At 33.9% G+C, this 24,135-nt stretch overlaps 3 protein-coding genes across 4 annotated transcripts; 1 reads left to right on the plus strand and 2 right to left on the minus strand.

The window, feature by feature from the left end:
- Positions 1-1,619: 1,619 nt before the first annotated feature.
- On the plus strand, positions 1,620-9,621 carry LOC123549654 (uncharacterized). 2 transcript variants are annotated; one of them, XM_045337916.2, is made up of 3 exons: positions 1,657-1,753; positions 6,030-6,299; positions 6,902-9,621. In XM_045337916.2, exon 3 carries the CDS (start codon positions 6,905-6,907, stop codon positions 9,143-9,145), a length of 2,241 nt encoding a protein of 746 aa, XP_045193851.2. In that variant the 5' UTR covers positions 1,657-1,753; positions 6,030-6,299; positions 6,902-6,904; the 3' UTR covers positions 9,146-9,621. The 2 variants fall into 2 exon arrangements, with proteins under 2 accessions (XP_045193850.2, XP_045193851.2); XM_045337915.2 differs by lacking the exon at positions 6,030-6,299 and having other exon boundaries at positions 1,620-1,753.
- A 1,931-nt stretch (positions 9,622-11,552) lies between these two features.
- Positions 11,553-23,193, minus strand: LOC123550314 (uncharacterized). The gene is made up of 7 exons (XM_053545115.1): positions 22,398-23,193; positions 21,348-21,479; positions 18,606-18,737; positions 17,694-18,031; positions 16,793-17,335; positions 16,027-16,286; positions 11,553-13,754 (listed from the first exon to the last, which is right to left on the minus strand). Exons 1-4 carry the CDS (start codon positions 22,687-22,689, stop codon positions 17,829-17,831), a joined length of 759 nt encoding a protein of 252 aa, XP_053401090.1. The 5' UTR covers positions 22,690-23,193; the 3' UTR covers positions 11,553-13,754; positions 16,027-16,286; positions 16,793-17,335; positions 17,694-17,828.
- LOC123549656 (uncharacterized protein TM_0508-like) lies at positions 13,559-17,718 on the minus strand. Its single transcript, XM_053546666.1, has 4 exons — positions 17,694-17,718; positions 16,857-17,335; positions 16,027-16,238; positions 13,559-13,754 (listed from the first exon to the last, which is right to left on the minus strand). The coding sequence occupies exons 1-4, from the start codon at positions 17,716-17,718 to the stop codon at positions 13,559-13,561; spliced, it is 912 nt and encodes a 303-aa protein (XP_053402641.1).
- Positions 23,194-24,135: the final 942 nt, after the last annotated feature.

Raw genomic sequence — 24,135 nt, forward strand, 5'->3', positions numbered from 1 at the left:
CGGAATGTGAAGAACGCAAGTTCCTTGTTTGTGTTTGTTTTATTAGAAGTTCTGAAAGATATTCTGGAGAGTTTCCAACTGAACAATTATACATGTAGGTGAGAATATTGAATGCGATTCTGACTTTGATGGGTAGCCAGTGAAGATCATAGAGCGCTTGCTTGGAACTGTCATATTTTCTTCGATTTAGGACAAGTTTTGCACACATGTTCTGAATTCGTTGCATTTTGCTTACCTCGCTTTGAGCAATACCATACAGAATGACATTACAATAATCTAACTGGAATATCACTAAAGACAGCACAAGGGTTTCGGTGGCCTCTTTGGTAAGATATTTCCGGATACATTTTATTCTGAAGTAGTTGAAAATTGCTGTTCTACACTTTCGTTTTACATGCTCTTTTAGATTCAAGTTTTCATCCAGATATGCACCTAGATATCGAATAAAGCTCACTGATTTCACTTAATCACCTACAATGTATATTTTGTCAGTTGCACACTTAGAGAGCTGTTGCCTACCACCAAACATGATGAGCTCGGTTTTGGAAGTGTTCATATTGAGCTTATTTTCATTCATCAAGTTGTTGATTGTTTTAGCACATTATTCAAGTTCTTGTATTGCCTGGGATTCTACTGTTGGAGATGATGGTTTAAAGCATTTATTAGCAGTATGGTCATCCGCAAAGCCGTAAACTGAAATCGATGGCGGAATAACATTAAACAGTGTCCCCGCATATGTCAAATAGAGCCACGGTCCTAAGCAGCTCCCTTGTGTAACGCTACAATTTAATTGGCATGGAAAGGACATGGCTGAATTGACACTAACAGGGCAACTTCTGGGGCGCAGATAGGAACCGACCGAACTCAGTGCTGTTCCACGAACGCCATACTCATACTGCTTGTTTAACTCATCAACAAGAATGTCATGGTCTACAGTATCAAAGGCGGCACTGAGATCGATGGCAATTAACGCCGTAACTTATTTCTTCTCCATAGCATCCAGTATATCATTTACTAGACGTAACAATGCTGATTCGCAAGAATGTTTTTTCCTGTATTAAGCAGATTGGTTTTTGATAGAAGATTGTGTTTGTTTACATGATCATTGAGCCTGGACAGAGCTGCTTTTTCAATTAATTTTGACAGAAACGATAGGTTACTAACAGGCCTGTAGTTTGCAAATTCAAGTTCGAGTCCCTTTTTCTTCAACAAAGGTCTTACAATTGCCTGTTTCCATTTTGTTGAAAAGATGCCGTCTCGCAACGACAAATTTACCAATTTGGTAATAACAGGCAACAACTCTTCTAAGTACGATTTTAGCAGTTTTGTTGGTAGAATATCAAGTTCACGTGATTTCGTCTGTAGTTGGTTTGTAAGTTTTCTAACTTCTTCGTCGCTGAGATCTTTAAAACTGTCAAAACAAGGAATATCTTTTTCGCATATTTGAAAATTATCGAAATGTTTCAACGATTCTCGAATTTTTTCGATTTCATTCTCTGCCAGTGTATTTAGCGTACCCGCGGTAAATGCGACGTTAAGTTGGACACGGTGGATTCGATTTCTCCAAGTAACGATTGGACGCGGTGAATAATGACTAATAAAGTGTAGCCACATATTTGCAAACGCTATTTATAGCTGTGTGCATTAAGTGTTTATGCATTACATCCGATATAAAGTAAACGGCGTATTTTCGCGAAAGATATGTTTAAAATGTTATAGTTTATATGGAAATGAAAAATTGATCACATCAGAGGTGAGCTCGTTTGCATTTATACAGATGAAAATGAGAAATGTTTGATGTATTTCAGTTAATTGTAGAGGATATATTGTATTTATATTGATTAAATGCATTGCTTTATTTTCCTGCTGATCTCATTATATTTTGCTGTATAAACAGTGCAACCTCTGTATAGTAACACCCTTTGGGAGATACAAATATTGACTATTATGTAGAGGTTGTTATTATAAAGAGGTAAATTTCCTAGCATATTTCAGCTTTGGGAAATTTTGATAATGTTGTTAAAGAGAGGTATTTGCTCAAGAGAGGGCCGCTCTGGAAAGGTTGAACTTTATATTTTATCTAAAAAAATTATATAATATATAAAGAAAGATATGTAATTATTTTCTAGTTAATGTGTTAGTGAATTGACTGAACTGTTAAACAGGTGTATGGGCTGGATGTGTACACTATTTAATTTAATTTGAACGGAGGGCCTATTACGCATGTTACGATCAAAAACGCATAAATGTGTCAAGTTTACACATCGAAAGAAGGCGCAGAAGCTCGATTTACGACAGACTTCAGAAAAAACGCTTATACTCCACACTTTTATCTTAAAAACAAAAAAAACAAGAGGGTCGAAGTGGGTGTTTATCGTTGGTACATGAATGTCTGCGCTAAGTACTGTGGTTTACGTTGTAGCACCATTTCTACCCCTTACGTTTCTTACAAGGGTTGAATTTTTCACTTAATTGCCTACTTTGAGGTCATTATTTTTCATACCCACCCACCTTCTCATTACCAAGGTTGTAAACCTTTTTGCCTTTCTGACCTTGTATGTTTTTAATGTTCCCCATTCAAAACCATTTACAGATTGAGTTCCAATCTTATTGTAGGGACGCGCCTCAGCTAAGTTCTTATTATTTGTTGTTTTTCTTTTCCATTCGATATCAGACTGGTTTTAGCATTAAATCATATGCATCCTTGATGTTTATATTTGCCATTATCCTACGTATTATGCAGTACGACTTAGAACTTCATTTTTCAGAACAAGAAGTCAACAAAATAAATATGTCCATGCCGTTCTACCACTTTTTGGTGGTTGAATGATATCACTCTCTGCTCTGTGTTTTCTCCTTAACATAAAACATTTTACTATCCCAATATTTCAATACATTGATATAGCAGAAATTGTCCCACCATGTTTATAAATTGTCTGATTTTTATTCAACTTTACGATAGCCACGCAATCTTTTTATCAAACACACGTAGTAGCCTCGCCAATTCCCTAAACAAAGTTGATGTTTGCCGAATATTTGTATTACAGGTCTGTAACCAGCGGTGAGCTTGCCAAGAAGTTGTACCTCAAAGCTTACTTTGCAACCGTTAATTAACCAATAAGCAATATTTATCAAAAACCGCAGAGTATGAAAATGCCTTTATTGATAATGTCTTGCCAAGTCTCCCTCCGAGACTGTATCCTTATTTTAACTTGCCATGTTATGACTGTTGTTTACATGTTAATTGTGTAGGCATGAATCGCAATCACTTTTCAAAAATACCTGCCCCTGTTTCATAAATGCTTCATTATAAAAAATAAGTATGTATTTTCTAATGGGTATTTTATACCCCATTTTTCATAGTAGTGTCAACTCGCCAGTGGTCTGTTTTGAAGCCCTGGGCTCGTTAAGTTTTGCGGTTCTACTCTTACCTTTGAATTATATACCATTGAATGACCAGTTTTCAAAACCCTGAGGAATGGTGGAAATTACTTACCATTGGTGAATTTTAAAGGATATGTTTAATTTTTTACAAAATCAAGAGATGACTTTAACATTTAAAAGAAAATTATTTTCTCAATTAAAACAAAACCAAAAATGATTCGAATTGTTTAGGAATGGTTAAGAGTCCACTGGAGTTATGAAGCCTTCTTCCGTCACATTGTTCTCATTTTTTGGTCAAAGTTAACTGAAGTCATATTAGCTAAATAACACATATACACGAAATTGTACAGATACATTTTTATGATGTCACATAAATTATATATGCCTTTGAAGTCGAGATAATAAGTAATTTCCTCCAAGAAAGACTTTATATATAAAACAGAAATTATATGCCATATATATACATGTAAGTGAAGTATGCGAAAAGTAATTTAGTGAAAAACGACATTTTGACACATCCCTTAGAATTTAATCAAATAAAATGTTTGTTTTACATGCATTTGTAATTTTGACAGCTGTGGTAGGTATCTTATACTAAGTACCTGGAGGTAAATAAAACATGCCATATGTTTAGGGACTGAAAACAGGTAGAGTACGTTGACGATAAAAGCTAACAGTGAATAAACTATTATAAGGACTTTTTTGCATATCCATCAATGCTACTTTGAATGTTACAGAAGGGATTTGACTCCTAAAATGATATGTCTCTATGTTATCTCTGACATAATGAAAGAAACAACAATTTTTTTTCATGAATATAGGGATATATATTGAAAACAATTAAATGAAAAATGAGTACAGTATATAATATAATCTACCTGAATTTAATGAAAAATCGCTTTCATATTACTTTTTACACTATAATGTTTGGCGGAAAAAGTATGATCTTGAATTGTTTTCTGTTAACATTTTTTCTAATTTGTTCTTTCAATCAGATTTTAATATAAGACAAATTTACATATCAGGCACGATAAAAATATGTAAAATGTATCCAGCACTTATAATTATAACTGAAAGAGAAAGAAGTATTTGTATCTTCGGATCATTTTCAAAAATGCAGTTATCTGGTTTAATTTTATATAAATTGTCATCAATTTTATTCATATATTAGCAAGACAAATATTTCCCAAGTACGAAGTGGAACATTTCTAAAAGAGTGTCAGTTTCCAAATTTTTTATTAGTTACCGGATTCTTAGCAAGATGAATGAAATCAGCATATAAATGTTTTGTTGTATTAAAGAAATTATGTGAAAAGATCTGGTACAGAATATTCTCCATCAGTGGCTTCATTTTCCTTGCAGAAAGTATAAGACTCTGGACAGACCAATCTCTTAAAATATCTTGTGTTTCCATTAGCAGCTCACGTTACTTTTACGAAACCTTTTGAGAGTGATGAGTGTATAAATGTTCTTAGGATAAGTTAAATTTTGGGCAAGTAATGTTTTTGTACGAAATATTAGAAACTGTTCAGTTACACCTTTTATATTCAATGAGTATTTATACATATTAGATTTTCACTAAAGGAATTTTCAAAATTTGATTTCCTTATCCTGGTTGGCAAACCAAAGATATGCATTTGATAATTTCCTTTGGAATGATATAAATGCAAGAAATATTTTTCTCAACTTCGGCAAATATTTGCGCAAACAGTTATATATCTAACCAAAAAATTATCAGTAAAATTATTATAACATCCATTTTCCTATTTTGGCTGTATACTATATACCAAGACACGGATATGAAATAAATGAGTTTGGAAGCTTGACATGGTTTTAAAAATTTTCTTACATTTTGGTTCGGATTTTTGAGATATCCTATTATCTTTCAAATACGTATAAAATAGAAGTTCGTCGGAATGAAATACTCCAATTTTATAATATTTTCAAATTAAAGGGAAAACAAAATTTCTTTAAAAAAAGACATATATTTTCAACAGGGATCCATCACTTTGTAGTGGGTCTCTTTGTTCCTTAAGGAGGTAGGTTACCTTCATATTTGTATGTGCGCAAGTCCAACCGGAAGCTAACGTGACGATTTACGACGACGTTTACGACAAACTAAATGTGTTTGTATATTCATTCTTCTGAAAACAAATCATGAACCTGTCTTCGATCTGATGCTTTATGGCTTAATAGTGCAGAAATAATGAATAAATTGCTGCAGAAACGCTTCAAAAAATGTTGCCTTAAAATGACGTCATTGACGTCATGACGTTACGTGTCAGTTACCGCGCAAATTAATAGCTTTTATCTTGAAAGTACGTAATTCTGTACATTTTCTTTATTTTAACTATTTTCAAATAACCATTATTTGCTGAAATATATTTTTATGAGACTGTTGCTCTGAATAATAATCAATATTTTGCTTCTTTTATGTAGTTATATTGAAATGTTATGTGGAATGTAAGAAAATGGACAATGGTAACCAATGTTATTTGGAATACAGTTGCGTGAAAGGTTACTTGTTACGGTCATTTTCAAATAAAAAATCTAGCAGTTTGATTTGTAATACCTATTTTTCAGGTTCCGTTGATAATTTGTTACTTATATACTAAAATTAAGACCTAAAATTGTTCAAATTTCAGTAGAAAGTTGTGGTTTCTTGAATCAAATTGATGTTACCATGGAAACGAAGCCCGTAACCTAGGTATCTAAATGTAAAATTCAAAAGCGTTGACACTGGTCTATTTAAGAAACACAGCTTCGGAGGGTCATGTTCTTCAAACCTGGATAAAAACTAAACTTGAAGGGACAGAGACAAACGAAATTGAGATTGTAGCAGTTAAAACTTCATATTAGACGAAATACAAAAAAATGCTGCGGTTCAACTAATTTGAATTTACCCTTGTAACAAGGTAACCTACCTCCTTAAATAAATCCTAAACATAATATACGAAAAGTAAAAAGTGTCATCAAATGTTTTTTTATGTGATTGATCACTTTTAAGAACCACAACATATATTAGTTTATACATAATTTATTTTAGGTCGATTGTGAAGGAAGTTGTACAACTTATATTAATCACTCTCGACACCTCATTCCTGATGGAATCCATCGCCACGAGGGTATGAGAGAAGAGGCCAGTTTACATTTTAATGCTGAGCGCCAAACAAGGGAGCTACTAGTACCATTTTTCACGTCTTTGGTATGACGCGGCCGGGGATCGAACCCACGACCTCCCGCACTCGAAGGGGACGCTCTCCCACTAGGCTATCGATTATATATTAAGGACCGCTATGGAAATAATAGATGTTGCTATTTTTATGGCATCAGTATTATTTAATGTCATGATTACATTTCCAATTTTCGTGAGTGTGAGTGAGTGAGTTTGGTTTACGGCGAATCGACACAAAATGGTCATATATCATCGAGCGTAGTTTTCTACTGTCATACACATGCACGTAATAAAGAAGTACTATATATACATATTATACTGAATGTAAAACGATTATTTCAGGAAATGAGTGAGAAGGGTAGCAGCAGCAGGAGAAACAGCTACTGTCAAGTGCTGGAGAATTATGGATATACACAGAATATTAGAAGTAGGTATAAAGACCATGCTCTATTCTACGAAGCGGGATGGCAAGTAGCGTACGGAGACATGAGCAGTGTACAAAATTATAAATTTGGAAGTTTTATTGAGGCAACAATGCTTCCTGGACGAAAGTCCGATATGGATTTGGTAACTTTGATAAAACCATTCGTTGTATTTGAAAAACGATTTCCTTACGAAAGGGAATATAGTTATGTAACCTGTAAGATGATCAAAGATCCCTGGACAGCACCTGGACACGTCAAGTTAGTGCCTTTTGATAATTTAGATATCATTGATGATTTCCTATATCTATGTACCAAATATGATATTTATGGTCGGAGACTCCTGTGTTACAATAGAAACATATTCTTTACTGACTACTTGAAGGTGTATAGAAACTATGATAATGGTTCACATAGAGTTGAAAGGTCTGGACCTGCTATGACGCTAATTGCTCAGACAGGTAGACCTTTAGATTTTATTCATGCTCTTACGTGTGGAGACTGGCCGTCATGTGCAAACGCTTGGCTTCAGAGATGGAAATCATTGTTGTGGTTGGGTCGGAAGGAAATGCAAAGATTGGCGAGACTTCCATGCTTCCTGGTACCGACAGGTTACCATGAAAGCAACCTCGAATGGCGAATCTCTTTTTCGCTTCAGGAGCGTGAGCTCTTTTGGAAACTGACTGATTTGCAGTATAAGTGCTTCATTATGATGAAATATATAAAAGAGGCATCTTTTGGGAAAGAACATTTTCAGTCTGAAAATTCTTTAACGTCTTACCATTGTAAAACTGCTCTTTTTTATACAATAGAAAATAACTCAGATATATGGAAACAAGGGAATTTAATTGATGTTATAACTTTATGTTTTAAACTTCTTTTAAAATGGACTGACGTTCGATTTTGCCCGAGTTACTTTGTACCAACACTAAATTTATTCTGGAAATTAAACGAAAATGACTTTGAAAATCTGAGAAGTTTATTACAAGGTGTTCTAGCAGAGCCAGTTGTGCATTTTATTAAAGGAATCGAATTGATGATCTACATGCATAATTCAGAATTGACAATTGATCCAAAATTAAAGGAACTGTACGGCGTTTATGAAACTCCGTTCAGTAGCATCAAATTCATAGAAAGTTTAGATCACACACACAGGGAACTTGGGGATATGCTTGGAATTGTTATGGAGTACGTTTCACATTTGTCTTTACTTGAAACAATAAACCACCTTGGAAGATTACTGAATATGAATCAGCGAAACGATGCAAATTTGTTTACAAGTTTAGCTTTCCCATATATTCACACAACACTGGCCTGTCATTTTGTTATTTTTGCATTAGAATCGGACCACTATAGCAGAGACTTTTACGTAATGATTTCTGCATTTCATTTTTGGAAAGGACTTAAATCAGATACAATGTCTAGTAAACTGAAGCTGGTAACAGTTCTCCTCTACACTGGATACAAAGAAAGTGCCGTGGCTATGTTGAAGGAAATTTCTATGGTAAATGCAAGTTGTCTTTTCTTTGGATGCTCATGCTTTTATTCGTCTAAATACGATCATCGAAGATCCTTACACTTCCACAATGTTGTATGCAAACGTGCTAGAAATGATCTAGACTGTCTATCAACAGATGAACTGATTCGCAGCCATTTATGCCACTGTGTAATGTTCCTACCCACAGAAATGGATATCACCCCATACCCTTTACGGTTTGAGATGTTTCGATCACATGCAGTACCAGACGATGCTAGAAATCCAAGTATGCTTGACTATTGGTGGTTTCAGTGTGCCGTTATCGATCCAGAAACATACATGCATTTTCTTTGGCATTTAGTTGATATCTCGTGGATAGAGAAAGGACAAGTGTCTGATGAATTACTTGAAACTATTACAATACATACATGGGCTCATTACCACTTGGAAACCAAAGTGAACGTTGCAGGATGGCTTACAGAAAGAAGCGGGCAAAATGGGAAAGCACTGGAAATGTATTTATCATCGTGGCGCCTTTTAAAGATAAGACAATTGCAATATCAAGTACTTCCAGATAATAAACTACTCTTTCATACTAACAATGCTGCCAAATGGCATTTAGTTTTATTGTTGTATCGAATGTGGTGTGAGCGTCAATCCGAGATATTTGGGAGATACCGCTTGTGAAGTCACAGTGGAAAAAAGACATAGCATGCAGCATATTTTTGTCGTTATGATTTTATTAGATAGGAATGTGAAACGGTTTAACGATATTTTAATTTTGGAATGGACATAGTTACAGTTTATATTGGCTAACAAGTTTAGATCACTGACACTTGCAACCGATTTAAGTTAGCGGCATCGGTGATTTAAGATTCAAAACCATGTAGAATGTATGGACAATTTATAGGATTTCTGTTTCCATTTATCCACAACATCTCAATCTAATAACAAAAATAAGAATAAGGCTATCCTTTCATTTTTCTTCTTTATTCGTTTGTATAACATGTCATTATATACATTTGAACTTATAAGCTCTCATACTCATTTCTTACAATGCATGTTTCCATATGTAAATATATATTTCATATTATATGTTACTGTTTTTCTACAGTCTTATTTTGTAAGAGCTGGCACTTATTATAATAAAATTGTAAATAGTCCTTGTTACAACATGTCGGGTGTATTTATATGCTAGCTTCTATGGTAACAAATTGACAAAACAATTAAATTGAAGTGTTACTTGGTCTTTTTACTCGAGCACTTCTAAAGGCCAAATTATCAGATTATATCCCCTTTATATAAAATTAAGTTTGATAAGTAAAATATTGTCAAAACAGAATCACTTCCTACTGAAAGCGCTGTAATACTATTTACCCCCAAATTATATTTGATTGAGGAGTTGCTACCTAGGATACACTTGACCCGCTCTACAATCTCTTGAACTCATACAAATATCACGTTGAAACTTACAAAATATTTTTAGGATCATAAGGCAAATTCACATACCATATTTCGTTACTCTGACTTTCGTTTTGACAAAATTATTCCCACTTTCGACTTAGAAAAAATTTCAAAATTGACATTTCTTTCACTATTTCTGATGCCTATGCATGCATTTGATTCAAACAACCATCTAAGTTTACACATCAATTTCTGTAACTCTGCCTTTTGAAATTTCTAAATCCGTAGAAGATATTGCATTATAACTTCATAATTGGTCTTTAAGTATCATTAGTCAAGTCCGCATAATAGTTTTTTGTCATTTCCAATTTGCACTTTGACAATCCCCCGAAAATGCAATTTCTTTCAATATTCCGTAAACTATGCATGAACTGAATTGAAAGTTTAAAAATCTCAGATCATAATGCAATTATACAAATAAATTCATGATTTTTGAATATTTTATTTTGAGAAACTTATAAAATGCGAAAGAGTTATTGTTTTCCTTAAATAACTCTAAAACCAATGAAGGAATTTCATTGGAACTTCATTGGAACTTTATATAAACCTTTGCTTTTGAAAGCTGACATAAGATATCGTAACTTTGATCTTTTTAAATACAAATTTGCCCTTCTCCCTTACCTTGGGAGCGGCAAAAAGTAAAAGCAGCGTCCGTCCGTCCGTCCGATTGTTAGTTCGTTCGTCCCGAATTCGTGTTCGTTCTGTAACTTTGTCAACTATCAAAGAATGTTAATATCACTTGGCACAAATAATTCCCATAATGAGACGATGTGTCTAGCGCAAAACAGGACAACTAGCTCAAAGATAAAGGTCATATTTGGAAGGGCATATTCCCTATCAGGGCTAATATTACTTGGCACAAATGCGCCCCATAATGAGACAATGTGTCATGCGCAACACCCAGACCCCTAGCTCAAAGGTCAAGGTAACACTTGACCAAACATCAATCACTCATTAGGCTATGTCGAGTTAAGTAATCAGCTTCTAGTAGGGGACTCTGTACTGCATGACAATCCTTTCTTCGCTTGTTAGAAAGTAAAATGAGCCGCGCCATGAGAAAACCAATATAGTGGCTTTGCTACCAGCATAGATCCAGACCAGCCTGCGCATCCGCGCAGTCTGGTCATGATCCATGCTGTTCGCTAACAGTTTCTCTAATAGCAATAGGCTTTGAAAGCGAACAACATGGATCCTGATCAGACTGCGCGGATCGCAAAGCCACTATGTTGGTTTTCTCATGGCGCGGCTCAAATGCATTTTCTTTTAACTGATGTGTTGGTATTTCAGTCTTACCAACATTAAGGAAAGAGGTTTGTTAATACAGACTTATCAACATTAAGACAACAAGACTTGATATTTGAGTCTAATAGACTTATAGGAAAGAGATTGATATTTCAGACTTATCAACGTACGGGAAAGGGGTTCGATATTTCAGTCTTATCAACATGAAGAAAAAAAAATTGATATTTGAGTCTAACCGACATCTAGAAAAGGTTCGAGATTTAAGGCTTATCAACATATAAGAAAGAGGCTTGATAGTTCAGTCTTACCAGGTGTGATTTTTTCAGTCTTACCAATTTCTAGGAAAGGGGTCTATATTTCAGTCTTAGCAACCTAAAGGAAAGGGGTTAATATTTCAGATTTATCGGCATCAAGAAATAATCCTTGGCAACATTAATGAAAGTTGAAGTTGCAGGGTACTATGTACAAATACATGTACATGTATACTATTTTGAATCAAAGTTTGATAAGCTTTGTATTGATGTGCTAGCGCAGGCTGCAAATTAAAAGCTAAAATAACGTGCGATGCCAGAGCGAAAAGACGAAACTGATCACCGTGGCGCTGGGACGTTTAAACCCGTTGCATATCATATCCAAAAGAAGCAGGGAAGTACAAGTTTAAGCGATCCAAAATTTCTTCTAGGTCTTTTCCAGATTGACAAGAATTATAACTGATCATAATTGTAGTAAAATAAACAATACGAACTTGGTCTCTGTCTGTCATATTCATGTGGGGTCATTGCGGCCCTTTCCCAGGAAATGCTCCTCTCAAGTTTATTCCGTCGAAACGTCTGCTTTCTGCGTATTTCAAGAATCTATTTAATTTTACACTTTCATGTAACTTGCCTTCTGTGCTTAAAGACGATCACTTCAAAATACTCATTTTATTTGCAATCGCATGGACCTGTTTCCATAGAACTCTCATCCTGTTCTTCAATAAAGTCCAGTTCAAAAGTGACTTTTTTTCTAGAATTAAAAGCGGATTATACGACGCTGAGTTAAGCATTAAAATTGCCAGTGCGCATCTTTCACTTTAGATATTTTCTTCAGTTGTTAAAAAAACCCTCATCCAATGTATCTAACTTATGTGTGCTGAATCTACTTATAACCAAATTGTAGCGAATAATTAATTTCTTTATCAATTTCATTAAACAACCCAACAAACAGTACAGGGGCTAATAAAGGGGACAGGGTGCTCTATTATTTCGATGCTGGAAATTAAAATGGGCCTATTTGAGATAACTAATTCTATCAATGGAATGAGAAATTCCCCGCATTACTGAGTAAGCAAGTTATATTAAGAAAATTGGAAGGTACTGGCGCCCCCTATTACTCCATTCATCATAGAATGAAAATGCCACGCCATGTACAGTTCATGTGTCTCGTCATTCATGATGTGGGTGATGATGTAAAATATAAAATCCATTTAGTAATTACAGAGATAATATGCAATAAACCTTTAACATGAAAGTATAAGTATAAAGGGGAATAACTCACTGAACATTTGTCAGAGTAATGAACCTTTGTCACATGATGTGATTGATGCAGTGTTTTGAATCGGGTCAATTTAGTAAAAGCATAGACAGAGTGAAAGTGCACCTAAACTGAAACACGAAATTCTAAGTAAATGTAATGTCTCATAAAATTGCGATAACTATTATAAAACGTGAAATAAATCCGTTAGTAATAAAAAGAGTGAAAATTAATCAGTAAAAAGGGGGTATATTTCATGCAGTATTGGAGACCTAGTGACATATTTTACATGTTTCATCATATTAATAAATGCACAACTGCAACAATATGCATGTTCGCCCTAATAATGAATGCATTAACAAAACTGGTCCTTGTAGAAGCTAAATCGAAATTTCTCAAAGAAATCATTGCACCGTCTTCTAAATATCATACACTTTTTGAATGACTAAACTGTCAATAGTAAAAGCTGTGGTCCGAGGTCCGAAGATCAATAGTTTTGACTATTGACAGTCGAGCCATTTAATAGGTGTTTCATTACACGACATAAGAAATCAAATTTCATAGTTTTATTTTTAAATGTTTAGTTTATTAGATCAGTAAACATGTATTAGATATAGACCGGTGATTTATATAACGAGTCATGTAATATATAACACTATTATTATGTGACGAGTACAGTAATCAAATCTGGCGCTCGGTCCGAATGGCTTGCCGGCCAATAATAAAAATTATTACGCGCGACCCGACGTTTTAACTAATGACCAGTAAGCCATTCATTAAGTGTTTTATTTTATGATAACATAATAATTATTTCAGTTTCATCTAATTAGCACAGGAAACATATAGTTATATAGCCGATGACCTGCGATTTATATTTTGTTATTAGGATTCTTTCATCACCTCTACAACACATTTCGTGTCATCTTTGAATTCACGGCACAAAGCTTCTTGAAACCTTTTGGCAGTTTGTGGGGTAATGTCTACAAGGTATACATGCTCCAAACTACTCGATTGGTCCTCCCGAAAGAAGTTTCTCACTGCACGCACTATCAGTCCTGTCGCCTTCTTCGATGTAAATCTAGGAAACAAAATCATTTGAAGATTACGATAGAGATAAAACCAAAACAGGAAGCAAAGAAAAAAAGATTTCAATTATACTATTTATTTAGATCGGTGGTAAAACAAATATCACTTGTAATCTATGCACATGACGTTGGTACATTCTCATATATCATCAAAACTGTACACTATTTAGCCGTTACTGTGTCGGCAAAAGAAAGGTTGGTAATGTTTTGTACTTAAATAAAACAATATGCGGAAGCATTATTGTCTAAAGGTCAATAATAATAAAAGGTAAGACAGCACAGGAACATAGCCAGGACCAAACATTGCAAAAAGGCCAACACAAACAGAAACTGTAGCGAAAATACATAGCAAACGATTTGCTTGAAATACCCATCAAAGGGTGTATTTTAATTGTATGAGCCGTAAAAAAGTGATGAAGTAGAAGGGAGCGGCAGCGAAAAAGAGTAAGTATTAAAGTTTAGGGACACCGCCTTAGAACAGCTAGTATCCTATTTAACGAAATCTAGTAAGACACGATAGAGTAACAATATAGACATAAGCGCTACCATTAGTGACAAGTATACCAGACTGTTTATAAAGTAAAACATATAAATAGGCTCGATCCGAGGTATCAAAACCAATTTACTCAATAACTTTCAAGAGCACAAAGGACATAACTTTCAAGTGCACGACTAGGCAAGTTGCAAGACAAAAAACCACTCCTTCCGGCCATTTCATTTTTTCCCGGCTAAGATTAAGAACATAGCTTTTGTGTTGTCCGTACGTCGTCTGTCCGAAGTCATATCTAAGACATGGTTTGATGTATTTAATTAAAACATAGAATAAATGCCACCATGCAAGTTTCAGTTAGTTTGCCTCTTTACTTATAAATATATGGTAAATATATAGTTTTTCTATTCTTGGAGACAGAGGTATGTTTTCTGGTCGCTTAGGGCGAGGTCACAGTTGCCAAAAATAGAAAGATGTTTCTATTCAACAATTTCAGTAACGAATAAGGTATTGTAATCAAACTTGGAATTTCAGAAGCCAGCATGAAGGCTAAGATTTAAGTTGCATTCTTCTTTTAGGAATGAGATATATAAACCAAACTTGGTAAATAAGTAAATTTCACTGAGACAAGTACTACAGTAGTTTTCGTCAAGGTCATTGTTACTAAATATAGAGAAATGGTCTTCGATCAATTATTAATTTAGGAATAAAAAATTGCGACCAAACTTGATATGATAGGTAGCTTTCGAGGATACTAAAATTCAGTTGCATTCAAAACGTCAACGCTCAAAGAACTTAAATATGTGTCCGCTCAGTGTCTTCCTAACCACTGTAAGTGGTTAAAAATAGCATCAGACACAATAATATAAGTTTTGGTGATGTTTAATCAACACTTCTCTAAAAATATTTTCCCATGAATTCGTCAGGGACAGCCATTCATATTATACTAGTACATCAGACTATTGACCTCAAAGACTTAAACCTATGGAAGTGTCTACTACAAATGGATACCTTCTGGATCAATACACAATGGTCGGAAAATTTAAAATAAAAACCTTTGTTACGGATCTTTAGGATGGAACAACAGAAGTTTCTTTATGCAGCGGAGAGTATTTTTCGTGACACTAATGTATTTCCTCCTTTTCTTTATATAAACATCTACAGAAATATTTTCTGCGCTTTAAAACACTTTAACTACTAGAATAGGAAACCAATATATAGTCAGTTTGTTTAACATGTAATTTACTAAATATGTAAAACTATTGGGAAATGATGCTTATCTAGCTAAGAGTATGCCACGAATGAGAATGCGTTTGCCTAAATAGTTGAATAGGAGTTAAACATCCTTTAGTTTCTTATAAAAATGCAATGTAATGTTCTCTTTAATTTTGTAATACATGTTATTACATATGTTACATATGCATATTTGTAATATGTGCCCATGTACCCATTGTAGTGTTCATATTACCCCTAATTAAAAAGAGAATCAGTTACATTTAAATATCAGCTGGACCTTATTATTGTACAGCTTCCTGATTAAATAGTTCAAGTGAGATATAACTGATCACTGACGCAAAACAACACGTTTTAATAAATGTTTAAGAGTAAAGAGAAATTCTTTACTTTACATAGTAATTCTAAGTATGGTGTATGTGCTGAGTTAAAAATAGTTTTGACCGAGTATACTATGTACGGGATGCTTGAAATTTAAATAGATTTATTTTCATAAGGGGCTTTGTTTTAAAGCACAGTGTGTGTAGGGTAAGTAAACTTACCCAGAAGTTCCACAACTGATTGCTGGCAATGCTATTGTCTTGGCGTTTTTAACTGATGCTTGCATCATTGCATTCCTGACTGTTTGTCCGAGTAATCTGTGCTCATTTTCCGTCCCTTCTCTCTTGATTGGGCTATTCACGTGCACCACATGTTTAGCAGGTAGACTACCAGCCTCGCTTACAAATGCTTCTCCCTCATCTATGCTTCCTTCCTTTTGAAAATATTTGTTACACCTGATCAGTTTTTATCTTTTCTCCTCCTATAAAGATATTGTCTAAGAATCATATCTAAGACTATGGTAGCGAAAAACTGAACAGTAAAGTTATTTCAATGTGTCTAGATTTTGAAACGTTCCTCATGGGACCAACATTTTACCAATCACTTCAATAAAAAAAAAAACTTCAAATTTTATTATGAAAATAAAAATAAATAATGATACAAACTATTTTGATACGAGAAGAAGAAGTACAAAATAAAATTAAGTATCATTAAAGTTGAAACTGTACGCAAAAAGTTTAGAACCTAACACAAGAAAATTGCACCTTTAACTTTGGAAATACGAATATATCTTCTGTGTTTTTCCTAGGCCAAACCTAAAAGCAAAAAGGGTTCTTATTTAGACTTTGACCAAAATACAACGCTTTGTTTGTTTTACATCTCAACTCTAAATTCCCTTGTATGATATTCTAGCATAAGAGTAATATCAGAATTTTGCTGTTTTAAATAATGTCAAGACCTGTCTGTTAAGGAATTATGCATGTCTACCTTTTTCACTTATGGTCTTTGCAAGCCCTGTTGTTAATGAAAGAGCCTTGTCTGTAGTGTTTACCATTACATCTACTCTAAGATTCACTAATGATCCTTTCATAACTGTTATACGTCTACCGCATGTCATTTCACAAACTGCATATCTTTGCATTATCTTTGAATTGTATACTTCAGGTTCTGATTCATGAATCTTTTCATTTAATGGTGTTTCATCATTTCTATTTGCACTAATTAGCTCCAGTACTGGTGCGTGTGGTTCTTCACTGAATGCAGCTTTATCGTTTCTCATAAGACGCAACTCTGTTTCTGATGCCATTACAACGTTTGCATATGGGTCCGACTTCGTCGTACCGGAGCTTTCATGTGCTGCATTTGAACGCAAACTGTCCTTCATTTTACTTGTATCATTATTCATTTTACTTGGCGACAATCTAAACTTAGGCTTTGAGGGTACTTTTGATTTTGCACTTCTAGGTTCATTGGAACTTATAATGGAAGCTATTCCACGGTTTTGTACATTTGCCTGTACTTGTTTAATATCTGGAAATAAGATATTTCCAAAACTGAGTAAACATTTAAATCGTTATTGGTGTTTAATGTCTCAAATAGCTTAATAATATGATATGTCAATAGTTTTGCATTAAATATAGCTACAATATTTAACTATTACATGTTTCGTGTAAGTACATAAATGTCAAGTTTCAATATTCTCCTTTTTATACATTATTTTAAATTTGCAATATATGAATGAAACGTGTGTTTGTTAAAATTGATTTAAATATATAAAATACATGACCAATGCCTTACAATTTAACTGGTCTATAAAATGCAAAATCGAGAGAGTACCTATATTTTACAGTAACAACACGTCATTCTTCTTTCTTAAAAACTAATCTACCTTTAAACATGTCTGGATCAAGCATTTCGGCAATATCCTCAAGGTCACAATTAATCAATTGCAAGACCCGCAAGAAACATCTGAACCAGTCCACAGTGCGACGTGGTAAGTACATCAGTAAAACACAAGCAGCTCTCATCTTCCCATGGTTTTTCTCCTCCCTCTTATTTCTTCTACATCCATTTGTTTGAAAACGCCGTTTTGCAGTAGATGGAGCAATAATTCTGATGGTTCTAGACGCTCGATTATTTTGGATGTAAAGATGTCTACAACCTTGACGAAGTTCTGATCATCTGGACTGTATTTGCCGTCCAAGATACTCACAATCTTTGGATTACCTACAGTTAGAATGCATTTATATATTATTTACATAAATCACATACATAGAATCATATTTTTATTTTCAAAAAATGTAAAGGGTCTTAATTGCTCGTGATACCATATTATATAAGAAATAATCAGCACAAAACTTTGCAATTCATATTGTAAAAGTATTGTTCATATTGTTTAAAAAGAATATCATTTTATCGTAAACCATAGGTATGTAGCATATAAAATAAAATCTATAAAAAGATGATAAGAATTAATACCTTTTCCAATGTAAATATAAAATGAGTTTAGTATTGGGATTCGTTTCAACTATTTTTATTTAATACTGGTATAAAATTGGATTATGATATTGCGATTCTAACTTCATATCTATGCTTAAACAAGGGTTTTTGACATCTGAAGCCATTAAATTAGGGTTTTAATAACATGATATTAGAAATAAATGTTCATGTTGCCTTTTTTAAAGTTATGGCTTTAACGCAACAACGTTAGTGTTGAACTATAGACCGATCAATATTACAAACTATTAACCGGCAATTTATATAAGGAATAATGTATAATAAATTATGCCAAAGCTGCTACCATCATTTTCAGAAAGAGCATCCCTCAGTTCAACAAATCTCCCTGGTTCCTCAACATCATGTAATAACATTTCTAGGGCCTTTCTTGATGCCTTTATGTGATTTTTCTCCGAGAGAATATCTGACTTTTGTTCTGAAATAAACACATTATAATATAATCAGAATTGAATTGCTTCAGTGCTCTTATAATGTCATGCAAAGATAGACCGCCGATCCTGAACTATTTGTCTGACTGGTATATAATTATAACCGATTTCATATTTTCTTTACTGTAAAAGAAAAGTCAACATAATACAATTGTATGCTTCCTTTATATCATACTTTATCTTGCTATACAATGGATCTGAAATTTTGATATCTGATATTGACAGTTTCTAAATTATACTACTATAGATTAGACATAGAACTGAAGAGCAATCAATGGCACAAGTAATAATCATTCCCTGCATTAACCTGCACACCTATATGACACAAGCTAATAGGAAAAATGAAGTAACTGTACGGTGAATAACACAGTGATAAGTCATTTTATTGTAATATCGAAATTCATGGTAAATGCTGAAGAGTTTTTCCTTGTTTTTTATATGTGTGATATGGTAGAAATAACATTATATCTAAATTCAAGCTTCAAATGTAGTGGATCTTGATTTTTTATTAGACCTTAAACATTTTCCGGTGACATACAATAATCATACATTTGACATTGTTTTTGTTTTTTCTTCTTCTTCTATTTTGCATTGCGATTAGTTCTTCCCGCAATAATCCAGGTAAATTTGGGGATTTAATGTTGCTCAATGATTTGATGATAGGCAGGACTCTCTGCAAGAGTGGCAACATGGAAATTAAATAAAAAGTTTCAGAAAATCTCAAACAACATGCTTGAAATGATCAAATCAAGACTTAAGCATTATATTTGGTCTAAAGTATCATATTTCAGCAACCAAAGTAACTTTTTATTTGTTTTTCAAAATTTAAGGCAATGATCCAGGTTTTGCCGAGAAGTACAAAAGTATCCAAAGCTCAACGGGTTTGGAAGATTTGGGTGCAAACGGGCGCCATATTGAATGACCTAGTTACTATTTCCAGTAACTCATTTGCATACAAGAAATGAAGTCAATTACACATCACATGCGCAGATTTCAATTTATAGAATGATCACACTATGTCATTAATAGAAACAATCGTTATAGATTTTTTAAGAAAATCAAATGACCTCATGTTATTTTTATAGAAAATGAGATTCTGCCGGAAGTATACAGAGCTGACTTGTGACTTACTCAATTTAGGGCGTGACAGCGGACACTGAAGGTCAGTTCCTCGGCCCAAGACAGGGAAATAACATGATGTATCAGACAAAATATACTTAGTACAGTAAAATCAGATCAAATAGTACAGTAGTAATAACCAATTATATAAATTCATCCAATAGGCCAAACCAAATTGATTACTTGGTCAACGGATTTCCTAATTTACTTGGAAAGCCCCTTTGAACGTGAAACTGGTCATGAAAAGGGCGCTATATAAATCTGGTATAAAAATATTATAATAATAATAATAATAATTTCCAGCTCTATCTTTTTCATAATCAAAATGTTTTTGAAAATTAGCTTCCGCTTCCGTCAATATTTGCAGACTGATTTCAGAGCGGACCCTTTTCTTTGTGTAGGGGCATTTTTCACAGTGTAACAACAGGGATTCCTAAATTTTAATGCTTTAAACCATAATTGTCCATTATAACATCAGGAGAACATGTGTCAAGCTCTGTATTTCTCTCAACAATTGCACCAGTATGCAAAATAGACAGCCGATATGACAGTTAGACTTGTAAATAAGTTTGTCAACAAATGATAATTGGTGATAAGAAAAAAGTCCTTTGATCCCTAAAATTATAAATTTCAGCCATAACTGGGTAGCAGTTAAATGAGAAACAGGTGGTATAATTCAATTTGGACTACACATTCAGTTTTACAGCCCCTCTCCCTCCCCCAGCTGCCTGAGAAGTGACCTATACTCATCAACCTACAAATTTGTGCAAAGTAATAATTTTTTCTCAGAATTTAGACAAAAACGCACTAGAGGTCATTATTTCATACCTGTACTTCAAAAATTTTGTCATTTAAGACCTTCATTATTTAAGGATATTTGGTTCTCTTATCTATTTTCAAAACAGTGTTTGTCGATTCTTGTGACAAGGTTTTTATTTTTCCTTAATTCGCCCCTGGCCTGCTCCAAAAATAGGTGAAATCCAAAAAGAATATTTTTATTTCGCTCGCTCCTAATTTCTTTTTGAAAAACATTCAATGACCAAGAAATCAATTTGGTGTGTTCGGATAACAAATACTTTGGTAATTAACCAAATTTATGTATGAACATTTATTTTGGATACTATATGAAACCTTCAAATGACGTCACGGTGTAATCGATTCTCTAGAGGCATCTCTAGCAAATTACTACCTTCGTGCCTGTAAAAAATACCAAAGGTTTTAAAATCATTTGGTTGTTAAAATAAATTATTGTGCATAAGTGAGTTGTCAAATACTTTGCATAAGTTTGAGATAAAATGGTTTATTATCTTATTTTTATTATTTCTATTACTTTTCAAGGAACAGCTGTGAGTACTCGAAAGTCTTTTTCTGCCCTGAAAGCAGAAAGTCGCAACGTGACCTTCATTAATTTTATGATCGAAGATCCAAGGGAAAATCCTAACTAAACTGGTCCATTGTAAGGTATATTTTGATTTTACCTTCAGAAAAGCAGTGCAGATGTAAAATCAGATCATCTGGATTGATAAAATGACTGATGTATATCAGGTGTTTCTCAAGGTTTATTCTGATTATCTCCTCTCTGGAATCTTTGTCAACATGGCACTCTTCTTCTGGATAATAAAAAGATATAAACCATTGTTATGATTGTAACTAATATCAGGTATATACAAATACATCAGATGACACATGTACTGGGCTTTCCGGAGCTGTTCAAAAAAATCGAATCTGTCGTCACAATCGAGCTACAGTTAAAACTAAAGACAGAGAAAGACACTGTCAAATTACAAATGTATATGTGAAACAAATTTAAGCATTATTAATTAATTTTTTAAAGAATTACATTTTCTTTTAGACTTTTACAGAATTTGGGATACTCGGGACATGACATTTGATTCAAACACAAAGTTTAAATTTGTGTAGCTCTTCCTATTACATGTATATAATGGCTCATCACAGGCACAGTATGACATAATTATACGAAGCAGAGGGGATAACTATGTACGGTACAATCCAATTCAAAATCGTCTTTTAAGCTTTTAAGTAAAAGTTTGTTTTTTTTGAGCGGGGGGGGGGGGGGGTCTTGTTGTTGTTGTTGTTTTCCGTACCACGCTTGCTCTGAATTTTATTGCATGACTATGTACAATATAGGTTTATTATTCGATATTTCTGACATTGAAAAAGGTTTACATAGGACATTATGTTAAAATATATTTTACAGTCTGTTATCCGTGGTCTGTGAATATACGTTTATTTACAAATACAAATGAATTTTTAGCCACCTGTAACTGTTTAAATTATGTTGGTGTGAACATCAAAATCCAATAATCTGAACCAAAAATCCACTCATGTCGGTTTAGATTTTGCATATTTTTATCGTAAAAAAGTTCTATCAATCTCAGCATGTGCTGAGCTCTTATGGTTAACCCGAACAAAATAAACATAGATCTAATGATGTTTTAAAGCGTAAACATTCTTGTGTATTACAATATATTCAATAATTATATACTATTATTTACCGATTTACTTACCTGTTGCATTGTCTTCGTTGCTTGTATTACCGACTTCACACTCTGCCTGTGTGTTTGTTGAAACATGAATGCGTGTTTCTGTATCAGCTTCAGACCCGTGGTCTCTCGTGTCTGCAGAAGACCTCTGTGCAAACACTTGGACAAATTTCACTTTTGTGTGGTGAAATACAACAGTTCCGGGGGACAGACGTCCAAAGTCCATAGGAAGTGGCATGTCAAGATCCGCACCGGGGAGCTCTGACTCAGATTCTGTAAATTGAAGTGTGTCTGGTCTAGACTTCGGCTGATCCATTTATCTTTGTACAAACACTTTCTATTTTTACAAAACAACTGTAACTACTTTACCTTTATTAATCGTATTTAACATGTGTTTCTATAATCTTGATAAGTCCATCTATAATCCAGTGTTCAAATCGTTAACATCCACTATTAGGCCAATTAAGCCACCTATATCACGAGGCTAGGCCCTGCATACGCATTGTGCATTATTCATATTATACATCCATTGCATTAAAATTTGTGCAGCGTTTATCAAGTTAAGGTTAGATAAAGCACCTTTGCAGACAGGTCCTCGTTGTGTTAAGTGTTTTAACCCAAAATTAGCATGCTTTTATCAACGTGTGTTTGTGCATTGATTTAAGCAATTATCCTTTTCGTAGAAGGAAAATGTTAAGGTCGCATGTCCTATATTCAGTCCTCTGTCAAATTAGATGTAGTTTGCAACTGGAAGCTACTACTCTGTTTTATGACAATTATATTATTTTGTTTCGAAAATTCTTATTGGACAGTGATTGAGTGCCTTATTCATTATTTAGGCCTGCACAATGAAATGGCGGTAATAAAATCACGGGATCATTACAAATTTCGAGATTATTTATGTTTATTAAATACTGTAATTGAAGTGGTTTTTGTACATACCTGCTTTCATTTTCAATGACTTAATGTAGAAGAGACCATTGCTTAGAAGAATGCTGAAAGAGGTGTCAAATTATGAATTAAAAATATATGATAACAATCATAGGCATTCGACATATTTGTTTGTTTGATAATGTTGCTATGTATGATAAAAAAGAAACATCAATAGACAGTTCATAACTCAAAAATAAATCCAAACATCAATAGACAGTTCATAACTCAAAAATAAATCCAGTACCCATTTATTATATATTGACTGAGTAAACATGCAATCAATATATGAGCCGCACCATGAGAAAATCAACATAGTGCATTTGCGACCAGCATGGTTCGAGACCAGCCTGCGCATCCGCACAGTCTGATCAGGTTCCATGCTGTTCGCTTTCAAAGCCTATCCGTTAGCGAACAGCATGGATCCTGACCAGACTGCGCAGATGCACAGCATGGTCTCGATCCATGCTGGTCGCAAATGCACATGTTGATTTTCTCATAGTGCGGCTCATATAGCAAATGGGTAAATATTTTTAATCAATGTATAGTAAATGTGTGTTGAATTTATTTTTAGGTCCTGGACTGTTGATTGATGTTTTTATCGTATATAGCTTCATTTTTGGCCAAACAAATGTGCCGAATGCCTATGATAACAACAAAATGGTGTTTTCTAAATTAGATTATAAAGCAAAGATCACAAATAAATCTGTATAAAGATAAAAAAGTAATATGGATTAACATAAACTTAACCACTGAAAACAGTTCACTTGTTGCCTTCACTTTGTTGATGTTCTTGGACAAATGGTTGGCATTTAAATTTCAAAAAGGTGCT

The sequence above is a fragment of the Mercenaria mercenaria genome, chromosome 6 (genome assembly GCF_021730395.1).
Source record: "Mercenaria mercenaria strain notata chromosome 6, MADL_Memer_1, whole genome shotgun sequence".
NCBI lineage: Eukaryota > Metazoa > Mollusca > Bivalvia > Venerida > Veneridae > Mercenaria > Mercenaria mercenaria.